This window comes from Ixodes scapularis, unplaced genomic scaffold, assembly GCF_016920785.2.
Source record: "Ixodes scapularis isolate PalLabHiFi unplaced genomic scaffold, ASM1692078v2 PGA_scaffold13__105_contigs__length_92229423, whole genome shotgun sequence".
Lineage (NCBI taxonomy): Eukaryota > Metazoa > Arthropoda > Arachnida > Ixodida > Ixodidae > Ixodes > Ixodes scapularis.
Genome location: NW_024609839.1, coordinates 81105431 through 81129500, shown reverse-complemented (window position 1 = coordinate 81129500; position 24070 = coordinate 81105431). Strand labels below are relative to the sequence as shown.

The 24070-nt window shown below is 49.8% G+C and overlaps 1 protein-coding gene across 1 annotated transcript in view; it reads right to left on the bottom strand.

Annotated features, from left to right (window-relative positions):
- Positions 1-382: 382 nt before the first annotated feature.
- Positions 383-24070, bottom strand: part of LOC8024978 (N-alpha-acetyltransferase 15, NatA auxiliary subunit) — a 129066-nt gene continuing 105378 nt past the window's right edge. The window contains exons 17-21 of the mRNA XM_042289996.1: positions 15041-15264; positions 5298-5505; positions 4361-4504; positions 2733-2830; positions 383-2651 (exon numbers count right to left, since the gene is read on the bottom strand). Coding sequence (XP_042145930.1) covers positions 2493-2651; positions 2733-2830; positions 4361-4504; positions 5298-5505; positions 15041-15264 — 833 coding nt within the window. The 3' untranslated portion in view covers positions 383-2492. The remainder of the gene's footprint in view (positions 2652-2732; positions 2831-4360; positions 4505-5297; positions 5506-15040; positions 15265-24070) is intronic.

Here is a 24070-nt window from a genome sequence, read left to right as displayed (position 1 = left end):
GAGAAGCGACGGTCATTTCCCGCAGTTCACTCTTGGATCCAACATGGCCACCATGGGAGCACCATTGCGATTCCCTGCACTGCAAGTGGAGCATGTACACATACTTAAGCACTGCACGGCAAGGCTCATAGTTGCTCATGCCTCCAGCTGAGCACAGTTCTTGCCTTCACCACGGCACATAAAGATAGTCTTGAGGCCAATCGGCTTTCTCAACATGGCAGCAACCTCGAAGCAAACGCCGCCTAGGAGTGACCACTAAACAAACCAACACATTTCTTTTTAGTTTTATTTCAAACAGCACGGCACCAATCACACACACTCTTTCTCGCTCTTTCACAATAAAAAAAAAGGAACATTTGCTCGTGCATACCTCAATTTGAAAAAAAAAAAAAAAAAAGAAAGAAAGAAAAACTAACAACAAAGGCGGTGTTTATAAGAAAAACGAAGGTCCAGTTTCGACGCCTCTGGAAACCTGTGAAAGTGCCATCCTCCTGCATCCATCAACTTGGCTCCTCTAGTCTGGATGCATGTGCGTTTGCGAGTGTCTAATCGGAACACATTGTTGCCTGCTACAAACGCGAAACCTCCCTTGCTCCGTTCTTACAAAATGACGGACTCAGCATCCGCCACAATCTAGTTCACACTGGCAACGGAAAGCCGTAACGGTATCGCTGGATGACTCCCGTGACAATGAAGCTTTGAGCAACAAACGGCAGCTTCAATTGCCTCTTGTTCGCGCAGTATTTCACTTAATAACTAACTAAAGTATACAAGCCTTGTTCCATAGACAAAGGGTTAGACCGTTCATAAAGTGCTACCGTGTTACCCATGGCACTTACTGTCGCATTCCAAATTACTGACAACCCAGATAAAATTTAATCAAAATGATTCGGCCTCCACGCATGTAATCTACACCTCGCTATTGAAACATGACAATGACAGACAGAAATCAAATGGGAGGTGTCGGCCGATTGCTTCGAGAGCCTTTTGCTAAACTGCCAATGACCACCACAGAACTTTAGCGACACAAAGGTAACACCGTTTGGCTTGTCCAAGTCTATGCGGAGTGCAAGTTCGTCTGCTTCGTTTGCAGGGGTTGTGCTGACGTCAGAATGCCGAGCTCAGATTGGCTCCAATTGAAGGATAGTAGATAGACCTCGGGGCAGCTTGCTTTGAGGTCTGCCCACTATCCTTCCATCAGCACCAATCAGAGCTCGGTGTTCTGACGTCACCGCAACCCCTGGAAAAAAAAGCAGACAAATTTGCGCTCTGCATAGGCACTGTGCACTTGCTGCCACCCCTTCAGCTGACATCTTTGCAAATTTTGAAGCTGTTATGCGCTAGTTATGATAAAAATTGTTAGTTTCTAGCCAGCAGCATTTACACTAGATGCCAAAGTAACTCCATTCTTGAAATGAGAAACTGACCATACCATTCTTAAAGATGTGATCTGCATTGCATTTCCTGAAATAACACACTAGGCAGTGTCATAGCAGCCAAAGGTGCCGTAGAACTCTTCTTTGGCCATCCTATCAGAGCTATTTTATTCTCTGTTAAAGGTGATCGACTCATTTGAAAGGGTAAGAATTGCAATTTTCAAAAATTAATTATCGTTCCACGAGGTTTAGGACTACAGCAGAAACCACCTCAGTGACTAGCTCACTGTTACAAAATAGTAAGCCGCTCAATCGCGAAATGCTTGCTTTGACACCTAAGATAGACCTCAAACAACTCCAATTAAAAAAAATTAATTTGAAGATGGGGCCTTTGGTTACGCAAAGAGGAATCAAAGTTTTAACAGATGATGAAATCCTTCTTTATCGCGGTTCCCATGCAGAGCACGACATTCGTGAGTGTAGAAATCAACACCAGTCCTCAATGGAGCCCGGGTGCTCTTGCAGCCACACCAATCGCTTCTGAACGCAACCTTGAAGTTCCTTGTCACACTGAGTCTCATCCATGTCAAGAACTGCAACCATCGAACAGCTCCCTTAACTTGAAACAACTGCCCACTTAACATCCCATCCCAGGTCATGCAGTTTAAAAATACTACCTAAATTTTTCCACCCCCAAAAAAGTACCTCAACTGTCTGCAGGAAAACATAAAAAAATAAATAAACCATCAGAAAAAAAAAAGCAACAAAAATCAGCTTTGAAACATTAGACATTCATTCAAACCACGCCTAGCCAAACCCCGTGCAACCACTTCTTTGTTGTTTGTTCCGTACCGCGGGGGGCAGCAGCAGAGAGAGTGTTCTACAACAAACGCACGCACAGGCACGATGCCAGGAAAGACGGCGCCTGCTTTGTCCTGCATACGTTGGGGGCCCGATGTTGGGCCAACACTGCTCGACGTCGGCCACGGCTCGGCCTGGTCAACGGAGGAGGCACTGGTTGGGTAAGGGGGGATGGTTCCCACGGCGATGGTGGCGGCAGCAACGGCAGCGAACGCGACGCACAGTCTTGCTGCCTGTGGCAGAGACCCCCGGGGGTCATTCCTCGGGCCGCACGTGATTGGTTGCCGGCTGCGGGGGTCGGAACGCCGTCGCCAATGGGAAGCGCTCGTGGCAAGATGCCCGAAACTGCGCTAGCTCCACCTCGCAGGCTCCGAGGTCTCCCCGGGTCAGACACTCCAGAGTTCTGAGGCAGTGCTGTGGATGGGACAAAAATGTGACACATGCCAGGCGGTGTCTTCCAAAATTGCACACGGCGACGACACGACTGGCACTCACCTCTATGGTGACTCCTTCTAGGTCATTGTTTAGAGATGTCACCATCTGCAGGGCCTGCTTCTGCTTGGACTTGTCCAGGAAGTACATCATCCGACACCCTTTAAAGAAATCATTGCTACATGTTCATTGCTGCAGCTAGTGCAAATGATGACATCAATATTGCATATGTTGCTCACACATGTTTTTGCCAAAGTTAGTGCCTGCATAAACACTAGGAAGCAACTTCAATCACAACTTTGCGGCGATCAAAACCAGAACGGCAAAAACTGGCAATCCCCTTATGCAAATCGTGCCATGCTTTGCGCAACCATGCGCAGCACCTGTTGGCTAGCCCAGCTTTTTGTCTAGCCTCAGCCTATGAGGTGATTTCACACAGGATGTGTAACATATATCCACAACGCCGGACTGTCCGTGAGAAAGCGCACGTTCACGATTCCGAGAGCCGAACTTTGCCCACAGCACCTCGCTCGGAACAAGAGATAGCCTGTTGACCCGCAGAACAACCCGATGCACGTGTAACGGACGCAAAAAGCCTATTCATGATTTTTTTCACAAATCAACGTTGGATAACTAATCAAGGAAACTTCAGCACCCGGCCACCACTTACACACTCAAGAACCGACACAAGCATAGGCGTAGACTGTGGGGGGAGGTGGGGGGGACATTTGGGCTCGTGCTCCCCCCTAGTGAAATTAAGAAGGGGGGGGACAGAACACCCCCCCCCCCCCCCCTTTCGGCCATGATCTTTACGGAGACACCGTTTACGTGCCATGTAACGAGCTTCTAGTAGCTGACCTGATATTTTGCAGCCACAGGCTTTATTTCTATGTATTAAAGAGAAAAGACTCGCGGCTGCGTGGAATACTGCTTCAAAAGCACAGGGGCCTGGGTTCTACCCCCACAACTTCGCAGCTGGCACAAGCATTTTGTTTTTCAGATTTGCGCTCTCCAGCACATGCGCCGTGGTACCGGCGATGAACACCGTGGTACCGGCGATGAACACGCGGCTACGCTTGCACGCTGATTGACATGACACACAGAGACGGACACATGGCGATACACATACGCTGTAAAATGTACCTAAACTACCAATAATTTCCGATGTAAAAAAATTGCGCAAACCCCCCCCTCGGGAAAATGGAAAGTCTATGCCACTGGACACAAGGGTGACAACAGACCCTTTTCGAAAGAGAGTGCTACCTAGTAGCAGCTGTGCCAACTATCCGAGTCTGGCACAGTTTCATCACACGCTCCGGGCATTTATTAGATACGAGGGTTGCATCGATGTTCGGTTGGAACTCCACTCGGCTCACACACAGAACGAGTACTGCGTCGGCGCTTGGCGAAGACTCTGGTCCAATCACACACTTTGTAAACAAGCAAAGGCAACCACCAATGTCACTTGATGCAGCACTAAAAAGGATCTATCGCACTGCTAGCCAAAATCAAATACAGCAAGACAGACCTGGGTGGTTTGACAGCTACTGCAATAAACCCAAAGATGGGAGCACGAACACAAGAGGAATCCAACCTTGTACCACCCGGAGATGTTAGCAAAATCTAAGCTTTCACTCAGCCCCAAAAACGGGTGTCTCTCTGGGGAAAAAAGCTTAAAGGTTGCATCTCACCTTCCACGAGGTGAGGGAAGGACTTCAAGTAGCGGGCCAGGAACTCCTCGTTGAGCTGCTGCGCCTCCTTCGACTGGTACAGCTCCGCCATCTCCCGCTGGAGCACCGTCACCATTGGGGCAGGGAGTTCCTTCTTCTGGGACACTGCACGCCCGCACACAAGGTTGCTCGCACATGTCTCCCGATCAGGGCATCGCAAGCAGCTAACTTCTCTTGCACTTAAGTGATGCTTTACAAACTTTGCCCACGGCAATGCACCTTGAAATGAAGCAGAACCTCTATAACCGGCACTTTTACATTTGCCAAACGTTAGTTAGATTTCCACGTCTTCAAAGTAATCTTTTCAATGTCCGAAAAGGAGAACTTCTGTCTCGTGGTCTCGTCTGCTGAGCAACTACTGCCGATTGTCTGTAAGTGGAAGTTGTGCTACGTGACTTTTGCTTAGTGGAACTTCTGCTAAGTGGAAGCTCTGCCGTGAAACTAAGGAACCACTGTCAAGCGTTTTGTTGGTAGGAGCTGTGCACAGAAGCTTATGCTAAGGAACTGCTGCTCAGTGTGTGTAAGTGGAAGTTCCACTAAGAAATCGCTTGCAAAAGTGCAACTTCTGCTAAGCGATAGTCCTGGTGTAGAACTTCTGGTAGGGAACTATTGCAAAGTGGAACAGTCCTACCTAATCCACCTGAATTCCGCTTAAAGGGACCCTAGTCATATCCCATTAATATGCACACAAAAACCATCCATAATGCGAGTCGTACATGACAGCGAGATGAAAATTCCCTCCTTAACCTAATTCCTCCCTCCATATAAAGAAATGTGACTGTACCACAGTGCATAACCACCGCAAGTAATGCGAGAAGGCGCTGCCAACGATCCTGCGTTAGCTCGAAGCTTCATCTGCCCCTAGGCGATGCCCAATGCACTGCCTCTATGGCCTCACCCAGGCTGTGGAAGGTGACCATGTGGGCATGCAGGCGTGGGCAGGTGGGGTCCAACCGGAAGGCCCGCTTGATGGACTGCAGCATGAGCAGCAGACGCCCCTTGCGCTGGTAGATCTCAAAGGCCAGCAGGTGCGTCTCGAGGCGCTGGGCCGCCAGCAGCTGCAGGGGCCGCAAGAACTGGATGGCCTGCTCCAGGGGCTCCTCCGTCTGCGTGTCAAGCAACCGTCAGCACCTCCCTCAATATTCACAAAAACAAAATCACTTTTGGGACTTTTTAAGATGCTTGCACATAGGTTCATGAAAGTCAATTACCCAATCAAGTTTTTGAAATACAACACAAACAGAAATAAAGTGCTCTTGAGATGCACAGAGAGTGACTGAAATCAACCAGAGTTTGAACTCAATGTAGCTTAAAACATTGTCGGGCACTGAAATGCTGCTTCTACAGTGCACGGTAATATAGCAACAGGCCATGACGTCCTCCAAAGAATACACAGAGATTAATCCTGTGACCTCTGCTCACTCAGGAATCAATGGAACTTAAAAATAAGTCAGACCCTAAAATGATGCACAATTGCATGGTAATATATCAACAAACCATGATTCCCTTCTGCAAAGTATATTAAAATCGATTTTGCAATCTCTCCACTCCACTCCTCGCCACCCCTCCCCTTTCCTTTTCCTCCTCCTCCTCCTCCCCCCCGGGTAAACTGTGTCAACCGACAACTTTAAAAAAAACTACAAAAGCATAACTTTTTAAATAAAAAAAAAGACTATTAAAAACTAAAAAAAAAAGAAAAAAAAAGGCATAACATTTACCACGGTTGGGCACGCGTCAATAGATAGGACAGAACCCTTGGAATATACACAAATGACTCCTAATTCTGCACCCCCTCTTTCAAAATCGCTAACTTGGAATATCATGTGTCAACGCGCAGCTGACGAGCGCGACATCTCTCGCGCGCCGCTGACACTGCTTGCGGAAGCTACCGACATATCCCGAAAGATGCCGCTCGTGGCGTTGCCGTTGGCCCCAGCAAACGGAGCGCGCGCATCGTGTCGCCATTTGAAACGCAAACGCGCGCGCAGACACGCACACACACGCACATACGCACGCACGTGTGTGCGCGCGTGCGCAAACGTGTGCGGGCGCGCACCCACGTGTGCCTTTTCGGCATTTTCTTCGCGAGCGCACGCGCGGAAAAAAAAAAAAAAATACAGCGGTTTGGAGACAGAAGGATTTATAGTGCGGGATCCATATACTCCGTTTCACACTTAGCGTGCAACGCTGTCAAAGCTACTGGCGCGAGCGCGTGGCTTCATCTATGGCTTTGTTTGCGCGAGAACGCGTGCAAATGATCAACGAGATCAAGCCCCATGCTCGCGCCAAAAGCTTTGCGCACTAAGTATGAAACAGAGTATTAGCGCCGAGATGTTTCGGTTAACGAAAAAATAGTCAGAGTGCAGGCGAGCTGGTGTAAGTTGAACATGATTGTAAACCTGACAAATTGAGACGTTGCCTCCTCTTTTACTACCTTCTGTTGTGTTCTCTTTCTGCCCCAGTCTCAGGTTTACAATTATGTTTCGGTGGCGCCCTCTTATGGTTTCCCTCCGTGACGTCGCGACTGGGATTTGCCTCGCCGTGACGTCACCAGTTGTTATTCTGGCTACTTACCATCGGGTGCAACGACAAGTTCGATGGTGTGTTTAAAAAGCACAGTAAAAGCTAGGAGCCATCGCAATCCGAAACTAACATTGTCAAAGTTGACAATCTGACAGTGCGAGTATTCACTGGACACCATATTTGTGGGTGCTGTTCGGAGCGCATGCTCAGAACGAGCTCACATCAATAGGCCGCTAAGACCGGCACTCTTGATGGTGCGGAATGCCCGTTGCAAAAGAACTCTGGAAGCTCGCCATCAGCACGCGCTCAGCATTCGCGCACACAGCTATGGCCGCCAGTGAATACTCCCTATGCCCATGGTTTGGCCAATCGTGGAAAGCTGACCACAGCGGGTGGGACGTTACCACAGTGGGTAACGTCGAATACATTCGAGTAAAGACGCCAAGTGCAGGGGCTTAGCTAGGAAGGAGGGGAGCTTATGGGGCTTAAGCTTATGGCCCTTGCCGCACTCCAAGTCATGGTCATCCTAGCCACCTCTCTAAATAATAAAAAAAACACAAAAAAAAATCAGTTTACGTTATGGGCCACGTGATCTATTCGCCGTTTGCTCGTCGTCTGCTTTCTGCGCTCAGGGCCGCCAAAGCTCGTCAGCTTCGTTGGCAGACGTTCGAAATGGCACAGAACGAGCTGCAGCCATTTGTGTGTGGTTATTGCGATTTCCTGTTTTCAACGCACGATTCGGCTGTGCACCACATCCAGACCGTGCACCTTCCGCAAGAAAGTATACCCGTTGCTATTATTAGAGCGCGAGCGTAAACACAGGAGCTTCTTCGCATCCTCATCTTCGGCGTTGGAGCGAACTCCGTATTCTTACGTTCAAGGCTGAAGATGTTCGAACGCAGTAGATCACGTAATATATATATTTTTTTTCTCAGAGTGTACGCAATGAGAGGATAACGCTTCTAGAGCAGTGAAGGCTTCGAAGCTATCTTGTATATGATCAGTCCAACAACCCCACCCCGTCTCCCTCTAAAAAAAAAAAAAAAAATTCTACAGCGGTTTGGAAGCTTTCGCTGTGATTGCGTAATCATATACGCAAACGCACTAGATGGCGTAGAAGTAATTTTTTCCCAGAGTTTACGCAATAAGAGGATAACTCTTCTAAAGCAGTGAAGGCTTCGAAGATATCTTGTATATGATCAGCCAACAACCCCACCCCGTCCCCCCTTAGAAGGAAAATGCCTATAGCGGTTTGGAAGTTCTCGCTGTAATTGTGTAATCATATTCACATCAAAGCGAACGTAAGTTACATATCAGCGTTGAGAAAGTCTCCTGTGCTGTACCGCTACACCGCGCCGAAGCGAATTCTAAATCTCCGCAAAACGTAATCGGCGCAGATTACGACGCGTGGAACGTTTAGGACGCCTGGACTAAACTTACAGCTATCGCGCTGATCAATAAGAACACATTTTGGGTGTCTCACCGAAAGCAGTCTGAAAGGTTTCGTGTATAACTGAAAGGAAAACTTTCTAGAGGACTTCCCAATCCTCCTTCGCCTCGTCACTGTCAAAGAAAAACTTGGCGGATCGTTTCTCCGAGCGCTTCCTCCACGGTCAAAAGCGATCCTCGTCTATTTTCCGCCGTCGCTGCCGTTTTCTTCTCGCCGTAGCCCAAGAAGAATCCGCGTAGTATCCGCGGTGATAATTCCGACCGCTCCAAAATCGAGCCGCCGATCGTTTACCCGCCATCTCACGTGGCATTTACCCGTCGACGTAGAAGACAAGGTTACTCGGGTGACATTCGGAACATGGCCCTTGTCCGAACGCGAGCACGGCTTTCTACGCGTGCGCGCACGTGCATCATGCATGCGCAGGTGACGTTGGCCAGCTCGCAATAGCACGTGTTTGCCCTCCAGAAAGGCGGCACGATGGCGGCACCCTCGTCGGAGTGGTTCACGAAAAGCCAAAGAACCCTTCGACCACGTTTTCCTACGTTACGTAGCGATGCGAACGCGAGTCACAGGGAGTGGCTTCGTATATCGCGTGCCAAGGCACCCCTGGAATCACTTCGCTACGCTTCATACGAAGTACGAACGCCTCGGCGACTCACGGTCCAAACTCAGCGTACGCGGACGTAACCTCCCCAACATAACGCAACGTAAGCACACAGCCCCCATTCCTTACATTACGTTACGTAAGCTTACGTACAAGCCACCGGGATATCTGTGCTTCATATCGAGCGTGGCTACCAATTCCAGGAGGTATACCTGGCACGCGACATTCGAGACACGCATGTTTCGGCGACTTAGACGTAACGCAAGAAAACGGTGCTGTGTGCAAAGCTGAACCGAGCTCAACTCCTTACGTTACGTTACGAAGAGCTTCGTGTCCCTGGTTGCCACGGTAACTCACCGTCCTAACATGTCGTCACCGAAACATTCGTGTCTCGAATGTCGCGTGCCAGGCTATCTCCTTGAGTTGGTAGCCACGCCTAATACGAAGCACAGACTTTTCGGTGACTTGTACATAAGCTTTCGTAAAGTAACGTAAGAGAACGGGTCTGTGTGAACCAGCCTTAACAGTCCAGCATAAGATCGAGACAGCCGAGTCAGGCGTGCTAGGGACCTCGGCAAGCGAGAGAAACGCGCACCAAGCCGGGCGGATCAGGTGTCCACAAACGATCACGTCACGCTCCGACCCAGTCTTCTTGGTGGCGATGGCTCAGAGGACCAACGTCAACAACGGACGCTGTCACAAAAGCCCTTTTCAGTGATGCGATTGGCCTAAGCCATTTTGGAGCAGCTTTTGGAGCAGCAAACGTGGTCTTTGGAGCAGCCAAAACAGTGTTTCGGAGCAGCAAAAAGTGTTTTTTGGTGCAAATCTTTTTACAAATTGCTCGCCACAATAATCAAATCATGGTCAAGTTAGAGGACCTGGGAATCTTTCAAGTTGTTAACTGAAATGGCAATGACACAACATGTTTTTGCAATGCTTCAGTTAAATGACATATATATATATATATATGTACCCGCTATAGATAAATAAGAACCAAATTGCACACACTAAATTTATTTGAAAATGACCAGCTTAGCAGTAAATATGAAAGCCTAAATTTCACTGGTTATATAATAAATTGAAGCAGTATCCAACTGATGAAACACCTAACTACTGCAATGCAATACGAAACTGTACACATGAAAAAGGTGCAGTGCGACCGGTGGGTGCTTTTCCTTTTGCTTGTTGAAACTTTCTGCAAGGCTGCTGCACGCCTCGCTTAGCTTTCGGCAAGTAATGCATGTCCACTTTCAATGTCTCCAAAGAGACGTTGAGACATCCCACAAGTGCACAGTGCTGTAGGCGTTGCCGAGCAATTCCAAAACGTCTCCCACCGTTTTACTGGTTCCCGACATGCCAGATTTTCGTCAGAAGCAAGCAAACGTAAAGCAATGGATTGCAAGCGTCCCGGCTGGTACCTCTGTCGTGCAATCATGTTCGCATGCACGTGAGGGCAACTTCGGCAGCTTGCAGTTGCACGCGCTTCGTTATGCGAACGGAGACGGCTGTTCGATCGAAACCGAAACTCTGCCACTCCGCTCCGTCGCCATCTGGTCCCCAAAATTGTATGCAAAATGTAACAATCCAGAATAAAAAAATAAAAAAAGAGAAAAACAGTCCAGCGGCGCGTGCTTGCCAGGCCAGTATGTGAGGCACAAGCTAAGTTAAAAGGTTAAAAAGCGCAAACAAAACAAGAACAATAAAGCTAATAAAAAAAAAAAGAACCTGAGCGCATCAATGCAAGACATCGCGAGTCGGGGTCAAAAAGTTCTTGGAGCGCTTTGTGCAACAACTGAACTCAAGATAAACAAGTGCGCTGTGCGGGTTCAGCGTGCAAGCATTGCCTTTTGTTGCTTTAGTTAACTTGTCTTAAACTTTCTTTTGCGACAGACTCTTCACCTACCGGTGTCCCTCTCAAAAGAAATCCGACCGAGAGAAACCTAGGCAAACAGTACTTCGACACAACAGTCTTTGAGCTAGAGGGATTTTTGTAATACCGTTTAATTTAAACAAGGACAAGATGGCTGATTACCCTGCAGCGGTCCTTACGTTTCATTTTAGAAAGCGCCATATCTGCAGCAATGTGTGGACGGGAACACCCGACGTCATAACCACGGCAACTGGTAGGCAGGGACCAAAGATAGTTTTGCCACGGCCGTTTCTTTCAGAAGCGAGTGCTTCAGATCACAAGTAACTCCCAATGCGCAAAAACGTGATTTCGTTTTACAACATGACGGCATGGCTGGTACGCTTGCATCTATCGTTAAAATATTTTCAAGAGGATGCGAGACGAGACCCACGAGAGCGCGAAATGAGGAACGGCGGGAAAAACCATGCTAGACCGGATGGACGATTGATACAGCCTACTTTCTGTCGGGCGGTCGCTTGCGCCACCTAGCTCACGCATGCTCAGTTACGGTACTCAGTTTAGTTTCGGTTTTGAAAGGCGACCGAAATTGGTCCTTTGGCGCAGGCTTGGCGCAGATTACCCATATTTCGGCGAAATGTAGCAGGATGTAGCAGGGTTAGCCCCTTGGCGCAGATTGGCGCAATTGGCGCAGCAATCACATCACTGCTTTTTCCTCCAGCAAGCCACCGAAACCGAAAAATTGTGCCGAGAACCCGCGAGATGACACCACATTCCGGCCGGGGAATAGAAGGAACTTGCTTTTAGCCAGGAGCTCAACGCGACGTCTGACGCGGGGGACCGACGAAAGAACGTATTGCACGGCCGATTCGTCGGAGTGCTCGATAAAAGTAAGGACAGACAACTACGTTGGAGTCCAACTCCCTACACCACGGAAGCACGTGGCGAGCACGCTGAGGTTCCAGCGCCAACGGGGGCGACCACATGCGAAGTTTTCCAGCCGAAGAGACGATTTGCAATTTTCCCAAGCGCCCCGGCCCGCGCGCGGGGAATTGTGGGAGAAACTCTCCCTCGCCTGGCCGCTCTGCCTTGAGATCGCATTGCCTTGTGGCTTGTCTCCTATTAATTCTCTGTTTTTGATTCTATTACCTATTTGCATCTATTCCAGTGTATTTTTTATTGCTTCTAAGTGTTTCTCTTCTCTTCTGCGCGCGATATGTCTCTATATATAGTATTTGTGTCTTTATTTTGCCTTTTTCGACGGGAGTGCCGACGGACAACACGCCGCTTCGCGCGTCGTTCCCCGGGTGAGAACTATCGTTGCTACCGATTCCTATCGTGCTGTTAGCTGTTCATTTTGGTTCATTTGACCCGCGTGCAGTCGAGAGGAGCCGTTTATTAACACCCGCACATGTCATAGGGGTCAGCAAAGTTCTGAATCAACAATCGCGACGCGAGAGCCGAATTCACTGTGATTTGGCCGCGCGCGCTCGCTCCGTCGACTCGCACTGCAGCGTATGGCCTTCGAGTTCCACTTACTTGACCAAGATACAGCACGCCGCTTTGTCGCCGCGAACCATTTGTCCAAATGCTTGCGAAGCTGAGGCATATGCAACGCTGCGGCGCCTGACAACGGCGCGCTGCAGCGCGATGATCCCTTCGCAAACGCTGACGGCTCAACGTCGCGGCTTGAATGCGCCTATATGGCATGCCTCCGCTGGCTGCTCTCCGAGCGTTTGCCAGAGTGGGCCGTTTATAACGAAAAGTACAGCCACCAGGCTCAAAATACAAACGTGCGATTGTCATTTACGGATATTGTGGATCATATTCAGACTATCTGTGAGCACGACGGGTATGTTGGATCATATTCAGACTATCTGTGAGCACGACGGGTATCTATCAAATTTCGCTGAAGACGCCGTGGGAATCGAACCCCGGAGGCCCGGGTTCGATTCCCACCCGGACGGAAATGTACCAACATTTTTTTTCAAAGCCAATAATTTACTTTGTTTACAGGTACTTCCTTGAGAAAGTTTTCGGAGCCAACGGGAATTTAGGCGACATTTCGCTGCTACAGGGAACGCCCAGCCCATGGGAATTTAGGTGCCGTTTCGCTGCTACAGACAACACCCAGCCAATGGGCATTCAGTTGCCACCTTCACCGGCTTTGCTCTATGAGACAGTTAATGCTTTCGACTTTAAAAAAAAAAAAAAAAAGTGATTGCATCTTTAGTAGGTTACATTTATAATGGGTGCTTAGAAAATGTCGAAAGCGCAACACCTCAGTTGAAACAAAGCCTCTCTCCCCTTTCACTTTTCTCTCCGCTAGTTTATTTGGCCTGTAAATATTATACACTGCAGAAACAACCGCCAACAAATATTATGAAAACCTACACTTGTGTTTTCAAAATGATAACGCTCTTCAGCGGCATCGGAACCAGAGTGAAGTCAAGGACCGCTGCTGCTTCGATCGAGAGCCACACAGGAACTACCTTGACTACCATGTTTATTCAAATATAGCCTCGCCTTTCTTCCCTTCTTTTTCTCGGCGCAACTTTTTTACAATTAAATTAAAAAAAAAAGCTTTGAGTATAATTTCCGAGCCTATTGCGCTCACCCACGTATGCCGCTGCTCGTAGCACTACGGTGCAAGGCGGTGAAGCTCGAAGCGCGCGCGCGCTGGTGAGAGGCGGCAGACGCGAATCACGATAATCAAGTGATCTCATCAGCAGCACAAGACCCTGGTGCCAATCCCGGCAGCTGCCATCCCACCATTTTGCAAGGTTGTCTCGCGACTTTTAGTTTCCGACGTCGCCGACATCGTCAGGAAATTTCGACGACGAATTAATGTGAACTTCGTTCCAGCTTATTTAAAAGCGCCGTCGACCTCTACGAGTTAATAAGACCAACTAGACAGCGTGAGAGCGCGACATCGTGGCATCCGTCCATCTTCATGTACGTTCTTTCATCGACAAAATTAATCGGGTCGTCCACACACAACACATACTGTATGTGTGGTGTGTTCGTGGTGGTATGTGTTAGCGACTGTGCTCTGACCCAAGACGAAACGAACTACACTGTGAGTAGAGACACTGGGAAATACCTATTTGTATCCTCTAACTTCTCCAAATATTAAAGTCGGCCAACAATAAAACCTTTCTTTCATACTTTGCATCGCTTAAGCCCACTCGGCGCATGTGTGGCGCAACTCTTAGCAAAAAATGGTATTGTGGCGCACCGTGTAGCGCACTTTCGTTCACGGCGCAATTCGGCGCAGCACTTCCATCACGAAGTATGATTCCTTTCTTCGCCCTCCTAAGCCCCTTTGCTTCCCCTCCGCAATTTCGTAACTATCACCAGGCGGTGTGGGATCACCGAGGGCCACTAAATGAGCTAGGCTTAGAGTATCGGCGCTCCGTTCCCTGATCTGCTAGTGGGTGCCACCATCTTGGTGAAGAGCAGGCGACACTGTCGATCGTCACAATATATATATAAAAAAAAAAGCGACTTCCTCAGCCTTGGGCATAGTATTAGGAAGCTCAGCTGATATTCTTTTGCTCCATCGTGAACTGTTTTATTATTTCTAGAGGACGGAAAAGTATTTCCTGCGATTTCAGATAAAGCTTCAGGTAACTATTAACCATGATTTTAAGCATAAAGAAAGGCTGAGGTGTCGCTACTCTGAAGCGTCGCCTATTTAGCGATTCTAAGATCACCTACAAAGAGATTTCCCGCCCACGGTGGCCAGACTGGTTTCTAAAGCAATCTGTGGCGTTCTCTTCTTGTAATACTAGGCACGTCGCGAACTTTTGATAACATACGAAGTTCGATCTTGAACTCCGTCAAATTTTATCAGAGATTCGCGACATGCCTAATAGTATTAAAAGCCATGCCTAGTATTACGAGTTTTACATCGGCGACCGCCGCGATCCTAGTGGTGGCGGATGTGACAAGACGCCCGTTTCGCTGCAGCCTCAGAGAGTTCACGTAAGCTTGGGCAGCCAAAGTATAGACACCCCGTGACCACAGCGACATTCGCGTTCCCTCCTGGTTCTTTTTAGAACTTCTACGCACAACCGCCACCACCGCTATGTTCGACAGCACGACACACTCCCGCTTTCGTGACGTCATTCGTCGCCACTTCGGACCCATGTTCGATGCACGGGAGGAATAGGACGCCAAGAGCGCGGACTGTACCCTGGCCAGCTTGTCGGGCAGCAGCTCCTCGTCCCGGAGCGCGTCCACCTCCCCGGCGTCCTGGGCCTGCTGCTGCTGGGCCTGGGTCTGCTGCTGCCTCGACTTGGCGTGCTGGTCGCGCTTCTCCTGCGCCGCCGTCTGCTTCTCCTTCTCCTGCTCGGCGCGCCGACGGGCCTTGCGCTGCTTGCTCTTCAGCTTCTTCAGCTCGCTCGGCGCCATGTTGGCTGGACATGAGAAAAGACAAACGAAAAAAGCACATCAGACAAACACCGCGTGTCACAGTAAAAGCTCTTTCTCGCGTGAGTTGAAACGTGGTGGTGCCAGCGTGCAAATAGCCCTCGACTACTCCCGGTTCTGAACTAGAACGGCGGGTTTCGCGGGATTTGCCAAATAAAATAGGCAACGCTATCTTCTGGAAACGGCCACTTATAGCACCGTCAGACTTCATTCACTCTTAAGATAAAAGAATGACGAGTCAACGATTGAGAAATATACTTGAACCGGAAGTTGTGCCGGGGCTACCAATAGATGGCGCCACCGTGATTGTGGCCAGAAACGGGGCCACGCAAACCCCACAAGCTCGGTCGCAGACGCAATGGGACAGCAAGACAAATCATCATCATCATCGAAACAAAAAAGGGCGAATACATCAACGCGCGGCTCGGACCTTAAGGTTGGTTCGCACATTTGCATTTGATTGTGCCCAGTGTGTTGAGACATCGCGTGACCGCGGGCCCACTGGTGCCATCTGTCGGGCAGCACGGAAACACCTCTGACCCCGCCGTATATATTTCTATATTCTTCTACGGTTTACTTCTTCACCCTGGGTCTGAAATAATTTCGATAATGCTATAAGCTATCGTTTCTCACAGATACTGCGTAGACCTGATCTCTTCAGATACTGCAAAACCTACAGCCTAGTTATGCACAATCTGAAAGCGTTCTCGTCACACTCAAACGCTCTTACGCAGACGCTTCGAGTCTTTCTCGCTTCCGCGCGAGCGCATGCACTGGCCACGCTTGGTCTCGGCAAATGTAGACTTGCTCCTCAGGAGCATATCTGTCAGATCATTCGAGGAAAAGCCGCTTTGTGCCACTCGACCTTCGCAAATGCTAGCCAGGTGCTTCCTGAGCCCCGTTCGTGTTTCACGCTCCAGCCGCCAGGATGCGCCAGCTTCTGTTACACGTGGAGGTGGTCACTTGGAGCCTCCCGCTTCGTCGTCCGACGTCTTTGCCAGTCATTTATACTTCCAGTTCGGGAGATCGTCCTTGCCGTAGATACACACGCGTAGGATAGCCCGTGTTAACATTTCGAGGAAGCTCCATTTTGTGAGAACAAAAATAGTAAACAAAAAACGAATGCAAAGCTCTTCCCTGCGAAAGGGGCTACGTAAGCGAGGCTTTCATCCCAGGACATACAAAGTGGCCGAGCTGCTTCGTTGGCACGCAATATCGACGCCAAGACGCCGATGACTGCGCGCATTACAAAACACAGATTTACGCTCCACTCCTACCAACACCTCCGCACCGAAAAAAAAAAAAAACGAGAGCAACCGATCCGGCGCGCTTTCTCGCGCGTCCGCAAACCGCTCGCATTCCGACCCGTCCAAGCAGACGACAAGTCGTCTCCGGAGCGAAGCACCGCGGACAAACGCACAAGACGCCAGGTCCGACCCGACCTGTCATACGCGGCGTCCGTGACCCGACTCCCGCAAAGACAACAACGGCGTCGTGACGGTACGCCCCCGGTGTGAGCGCGCCGAGCGCGCCAAGGCATCCTCGACCCCGCCGACGACCCGACGGGAAAGATTGGTCCGCGAGTCGATAAACGAAGAGACAGACCAATCAGTCAGACGGGACACGGCCTTAACCCCGTTGGCCGGCGCCATTGAATACACCTTTCGGACGCGCCATCAGCGTTTTCTGATGGGCCCCCTAGATGCCTCGTAATGGGCCCAACTGGCCGCGCCGCGCCACGGGCGCCCCCAAAAGACGTTGGCCCATTACCCGCCCTCCGTTTAATATCGGAGGAGGGCCCTATCGAATTTCCCCCGGGCTTCGGCGGCGGCAGTCGGGCCCATTAGGCCCATTAGTGCGGACGGGCGCGCCCTCTCTCGGGGAGGAGGGGCGGCGACGATTGCCGTCGGAGGGCAGCGGAGCGTCCGTGGTTCGAGGCGTCGCCGAGAGGTGGCGGTAAATGCGACACGGTGAGTCGTCGCGGCGGGGCGCTTAATGCGTCTTTCGTCATACGATAATTGTACAATGTAACCGACGTAGAGAGAAAAGAAACGATGGAAAGGACTATCGGAAAGTGATGAGGCTTCCTTGAGGCTTCCTCGTGAACGCACGACAGGCACCGCAGGAATTCGCCAATCCCAATGCGGCGACGCCACCAAACGGCGAAAGTACGAAACGAACATGTGAGAACCCAATGTCCGGAAAAAACATCGGCCGCCTAGTGACTAAACCGCCAAACAGAGGAACGGCCACAAAGGAAAGCAACACGTTGTGACACAACACCTTCGCAAAAAGATCAGCACCGCTTTTTCTTTCGATCATAAAGATAAGGAAGCTGAGTTATAGAGTCGGCAAGATGCAAATAACACGTCGTAAAGCGCTAACGAAAACAAAACAAAAAAACAACGAACTTTAGTTTACTGAGGCATTTTAAGGGCATTCACGTCTTCAGGCACCAACAACGCACCGGGCCGACACATAGTTATGCCACTAACAAATAAATAAATAAATAAAATAAAAAGCACGGATTAAAAACAATACTAAATAACATACATTTGTCTACTTGGGGATAAAAACAACGATACACAGAAATCCAGACTAATGATCTCTCATCGACACAGCGTGCTCATCCAATTGCGTGTCCCGCACAAGGTGCCGACACCGCCTACTAAAACGGCCGCCCAAGCCACCAGCGAGGGTACGAATACAGCATCCGTCGTCCCATCCAACTGTACTTCGTTTCACCGGTAAAACACCACAAAGAACGGCGTCCTTTCTTTTTTTGGTCCTGTGCAGTTATTTGCAATTTTACCCGAATTTAGTAAGCCTTTAGGAGTTTTATTACTGACTACGTCAACCTCCCACTTCGAGGGATGGGGCAAGTGCCCGACAAATACTGGAGAACAAAGAACTTTAGACCGTCCTGAAGGTCACGTGACATTAAGACGACATTCAATTGGCTTCGATGGCTCCTAACGTCCGCCGCGGTCCATTGTACGGTAAAACACGCGTGGGGCGCCGAGCCAGGCAGGCGGGCACGGCATCGAAGGAGCCAGTCCCGACGCGTCCTCGAAGCGCGCCTTCAAGGACAAGAAACAGCGTCGACGCCGACCGGCCACGAGACAAAGGAGGACCGCTACTCATCCCACAACAGCCGTCGGGAACCTTGCCCAAAAGAAATGGGAGGAAACACGCGAGCTTCGCATGCCTCACCGACTCGGTCTGGGCCGAAGCTTCGAACGACGTTACTGTGCCTAAACACACCCGTTCTTCTCGCAGAAACGCGAACGGCACGCGTTTCTGTGATCGCCGGCGCGCGTTTCCATTTCGGAGCTGCGAAATCGCGAGCAAATTCGCACCACGCGAGTCAGGCTTACATTATCAAACGTTTATGCATTTCATCTATATCTGAAATATAAAATAAACTAAAAGCATATTTTTTTTTTTTTTTTTCCCCGCAAGCATTTACAACTTTCGTGCCGAGGTCGGGCAACATTGTTCCAAAGACGAACCTCTTCGAACTTTACCAACAGTTCAAAAGTTCGCGCCGGTTCGCCAAAAAAATGTTTCTTTCCTTTTTATTTCACGAGAGAAGGTGCCTCGCCGGCCCGCGTTCTTGGCACCATGGACAACGGTGTTGTTCACGATCGGCCAATTAGGGGCACGACGACAAACGCCGGGACGTCCGGTCCGGGTCCAGATGGGGAAATGTCCATTTCACAGACTCGCGGAGGACAAACAGGCCGTCGTAAAGCCGTCACGTTCCAGCGGCTGCTGCTTCCGGCACCGCGTCGATTCGAGGCTTACCGAACAATTAACGGGGTACGGACGCCCGTCTCCAATGCAATACTGAAAAGTAATCGTGGCCTTGTTAAAAAGTTGAATCACCCGGATATCACGGTTGCAACCAATACCGCTAAAGAAAGACACCATCGCCGCTTCAAATGCGAGTCCCACTTCGAATTCCAGTGTGTTTAAATCACGGAAGCTTTAATTAGCTTCTGAATAAGAGTTCGGCGGGGATTCACGCAGTTGACTTTGACTGCGTCGCTTGGAGACCACACGGCAGGGAGTTAAGGCACGTTCACACAGTTGCGTTTGACTGCGTTAAGATTGCTTGCGTGGAACTGTTGCTATGGCAACCCTCGGGACGAGCCAATGGGGAGGCCGCCGTGCTGGCACGACGACGCAACGCAGTCGACGCAACTGCGTGAACCGAGCCTTTAGCCAGACATCCGTGCTTCGCACGAAGCGTGACAGTCAATGCAGAGTGTAGCTCGACACGCGGCGTATAAAGCACGTACATGTCGCGACGAATCGTGCTCGGATTTGCAGTCAGACTCCGATGTGTCGATGAGCCTTTAGTATAGTTCCGAACTGCGGCCCAGCAACGTGTGTACGGAGCAACGCCGTTAACACGACCGAGCAACCGCCCGCTTTTTATTCTTACGTTTTCGTACAAATTCCGTCACCACGTGGTCCAGCTATCACCCCGACGCGGGTATCGTCGGAATTATATATATACCACGTGGTTTCTAACTGGCTCGTGATTGGACCGGACAGCCCGTAGCTTTGGGTGGAGTCCAGGGAAGGGTGAGACAAAGAGGCTGCCCTTTGCCGCTATACTTCGTTTCCCTTTATATTTCTGTTTCCCTCGTATACCAGATTCCTATCCCCGTGGTGATGACATTTTTTTGAAGTCAAATCACTTCGTAAACCTTTACAAAAACAACATTTTTTTTCTTAAGTCAGAGCGCCGTAAAATACGAGGAGACATGCAACCACACACACAACCGCGACGCCACGGTTAAGCTTTTGCGTTTGGTTGGATCAGAAAGCAACAACAGACGCGGAGAATGACGAACGCACGCAGTGACGTTGTGCTTTCAGTGCCGTTCGATTTACACTACCTAGATAAGAGCTTCGTACAAGTAGCAACATTCTTTGAAGCGCCGCCTGCGTGACGGTGCAGATTTTAGGAATGGCGGCGCAAAGCGGAAGAGCGAACTGAATGACGCCATTTCGTTCGCACGGAATGTGCTTCGTCATTCGCTTAGTTGTCGTTACTTGTAAAAAAAAAGCATGGAGGCACTTCAGTTCGATCGGCTCGCGCGCGCTGCTAGCGTCGGCCACGCTCGGACCTCGGGCGACACGAAGTTTCGTACGACGGCGTTGCTGTTTCGTATCAGTTACGGGGCAAAGGCGCTGGAGCCGCCACCCGGAAGACATAAAACAGGTACGCGATTCTAACACGCCCGAGCCGGCATCGATCTGACGAAAGCAGAAATTGCGCCGGACATCGTGCTGCACACGGATTAGGCACCGTTCCGCTCGACTCGCTGCGCCATCTAGCGGAAAACAGTTGACTCGGGTGCGTACTATGTACACATAGCCCCGTGACGACCAAGAGAAACAACCGACAACTGCACGCCAAAACGAATCGTTTACTTCAACACCCGCAAGACATCACGCAAGCGTCCGGCAGAACGCACCGCACTTACGCCTACATCGACCGAAGAAAGCTTAACGCTCGACTCATTAACCGAATCATCGCATCTATCAAACTTGGAAAAGAAGAAAAACAGTTCTGCTGCCTCCAGGCCGCGGCACACACAGAGCAGCCGGCATTCGGCAAAAAAAAATCCCCAATCGGACACGGCAAGCGCGTATGAGCGGCAATCGGGGCTAATGGCGTCGCGCTTCTTCCAGGGTGCCGGAAGGGGCGTCACGCATGCGCAGTGGTGTGGGCGGACAGCAACGCTTGACCAATGCACGCGTCATCGTGGGCGAACGTCGTCACACGCACGAACGTCGCATCAAGACGTCCAAAGAACGTGACGAAACAAACGAAACCAGACACCTCGAAATCGAAGGAGACCGCGCAACCAGAACGAAACATTTCGCCACAAAACGAGGAAGTTCGAACGGTCGCCAAGCACGAAAATGACGGTGCCACCGAGTAAATCTGGAAAAGAAGCGCTAATACTCTAAGCGTAACGTCTCACAGCGCTGTAGTGAACCAATGGAACGGAGCACGAACGCTAATGACTGTACCCTTTCTATTGGCTGGTAACTTGCGCCACCTAGCCTGGAAGCACGGAAGCATATAGCTTCCGTGCTGACGCCATCGACTAAGCTGCCACCCGATTGGCCCGTGGGTCGGGTCAACCGATGACGAGTCCACGGCACGAATAACTAACTGTCTTTCCAGACACACAAACAAACAAATGACCGACGCAAAAAAAAAAAAAAAAAAATAGGTTGGCCGCTTGGCCAATTCGAGACCCACAACAAGAAATCGATCATCGCGCGTCAAGCGTAAAACCATCACCGGACCCGGGGAAGTTCCGACAGCCCCAGGACTGATTTTCCGCACCGGTTTCGAGGCAATCGGACACCGCGGTTTCGCACGGGCCGAGCGTCCTAACCAATAATACGAAGAAAGAAAAAAAAAAATAATAACCCCCGCGCGTACACGGGATGCGGCACGTCCTGTGCGAACCCAACCACCCTCGCTCACCACAACACGTCGGTTGTCCCGTGCCGGTGAAATCGCTAACACAAGAACAACCAACCGGAAGCTGCGGACAAGATATTCGGATAAAAGGGCACGGTAATACGACCAGAGAGCAATCGGGCAAAACAGGTTCGAGGACACCGTTGGGACTCGGTAATAAATAACGAGAGCACGAGCACCGATTTGCTCAACCTGCGGAGAGAGAAGAGTTCCGGAAGAACACACTCGTTGGTTTGTACCGGGCCTTTCTTCTATATCGTTTTATCGAAGGGGAAAAAAAAAAAAATACTGCACGAAAGGTCATGTAGGTCAGGTCGAGTTGAAATCACTTTCCACTGTCTGCTTTTTATCTCTAGAGAAAGCCATTTTCGTATTCGGATCTTGAGAGAGATTAAAGAATGAAATATCTACTTTGTTTTGGGGAGAAAAAGCACTTGACAACTGAATACGATTTTTTTGTTGACCTTCTCATTTTAGACTTCGATTACAAAAGGATTTGCCTAAACTGCACGTATAATAAACGCCAGCCTTAAGCGAAAAAAAAAAAAATTAACTTTTGCGAAATTAAGAGCCAGAAACGAGTGTAGCACAAAACATTTGACTCACTTCACTCAACGAATGCAATGTATAGTCACTCAGGACATGAGAGCGGCTCCAGCGCGTTTCTACCTTCGATATACGCGTCGACGTCTCACGAGCTTCCAGCGCGCACCCGCAGCCAAAGCAAGGTAAAAAGCAACAAGCGCTCGTTGTTTTTCACCTTTCGAATGCCGTTGCCTTCCACCTTTCGAATGTCCGGTGGAAGGCCAGACATTCGAAAGACACGCCCTGCCGTCCCTCATCCTGTCCGTGGCTAATAGTGAGCTCCGTCAAGCTTAGGAACTACAACGGTCACACTAGGGAGCCTTCAAGCGCACATGAAGGCACTCTAGGTCACACAGTTCCCAAAAGTTTTTCTTCAACGTACTTTTGCACACCAATAAAAACAAGAAAAGAAATACAAAAACAATATATAACAAAGGGGAGGGAGGGGCGCTTCTTCGACAGACAGGCATCCAAATACCACTCCTGACGACATCAGGCCGATGAATCTCCAACCGCCGCATTCCTGGGTTCCTTCCGTCATACGTTCCCTAGTGTCCGCAAACATATCACAACCCCCCCTCCCCCTACATAAAGAAAAGAAAATACAAAAAATAAAGTTTGGGTTTCCGGTTAACCGCTTTCCAAATAAACCTCGACGACCGAGAGAAGAAACTCGTCGCTCAAGTCGCCCGCGCCGCGCACGTTGTAGCGCATAGACCGGACCGCGACGGATGGATAGGACGAAGATTAGGATGATGGGACCGGGCAGAGCGCTTCCTTCCGCAAACCTCAGCAAAACGACTCCGACGACGACGGCCCAAGAAAGGACGCGGACCGTGTCCGGCCCGGCTCCGTCAACGACGAGGAAGCGAGTCTTCGACGACCCCGTGAAATAATATTCCAAGTAACCGGGAACTCAACCGAGAACACAAAATAAAATATATGTACCGAAATGGAGAGAGCAAAATAGACGAGCGGTCCCTTCGCCAAATCTGCGCCGACGTCGTCGTCGCATTTCCCATCCATCAGCAGGGACGTGCCCAATGGCCAGAGGGCTGTTTTTTTTTATGTTTGTTTGTTGTTGGTGATTTCACTTTCAGGAAATAACTTTCGCCGGCTAGGAAAAAACGTGCCCCATCCCGGGTCAAAAAAAAAAAAAAAAGAAACGAAAGATAGCCAGAGAAGGTTTGATGGAGATCTCCAATACATATCCGTCGACTCAGTGTTGCATAACCGTACGCTGCTGATCCCGGGGCCTAACGGGCGCGTACTCTCGCTAGAAACTCAAAGCTATACAGTATATTAAAAGTCTAATATTGAGGGATGTGCGAATATGGGTTGGAATCAAACAGTGTCGTGTCGCACATACACAAAAACTTTTTTTTTTTTTTTGCATTTTAGAAGTGAAGTTTGCGCATCCACATTTTTGATCGATGCTCAGGCTGTGCGCAAGGGCACGGCTACCCATAGCCTTGGCTTCCCTGCCAGAAAAGGTTGTCTCCAACTCCGAGTATAGCTTCCACAACCGGCTGTCTCGGCGTTCCCACGTACAGTGGATGCTATGAACGACCCGGCGCTATTCAATTTAAACCACCATTCGCTCATCCCTATTAATAACCAACTGTCCAATTAGAAAGAGAGAGAGAGAGAGAGAGGAAATAAAAAATGCAAACACGCAATGTCCCTTCACG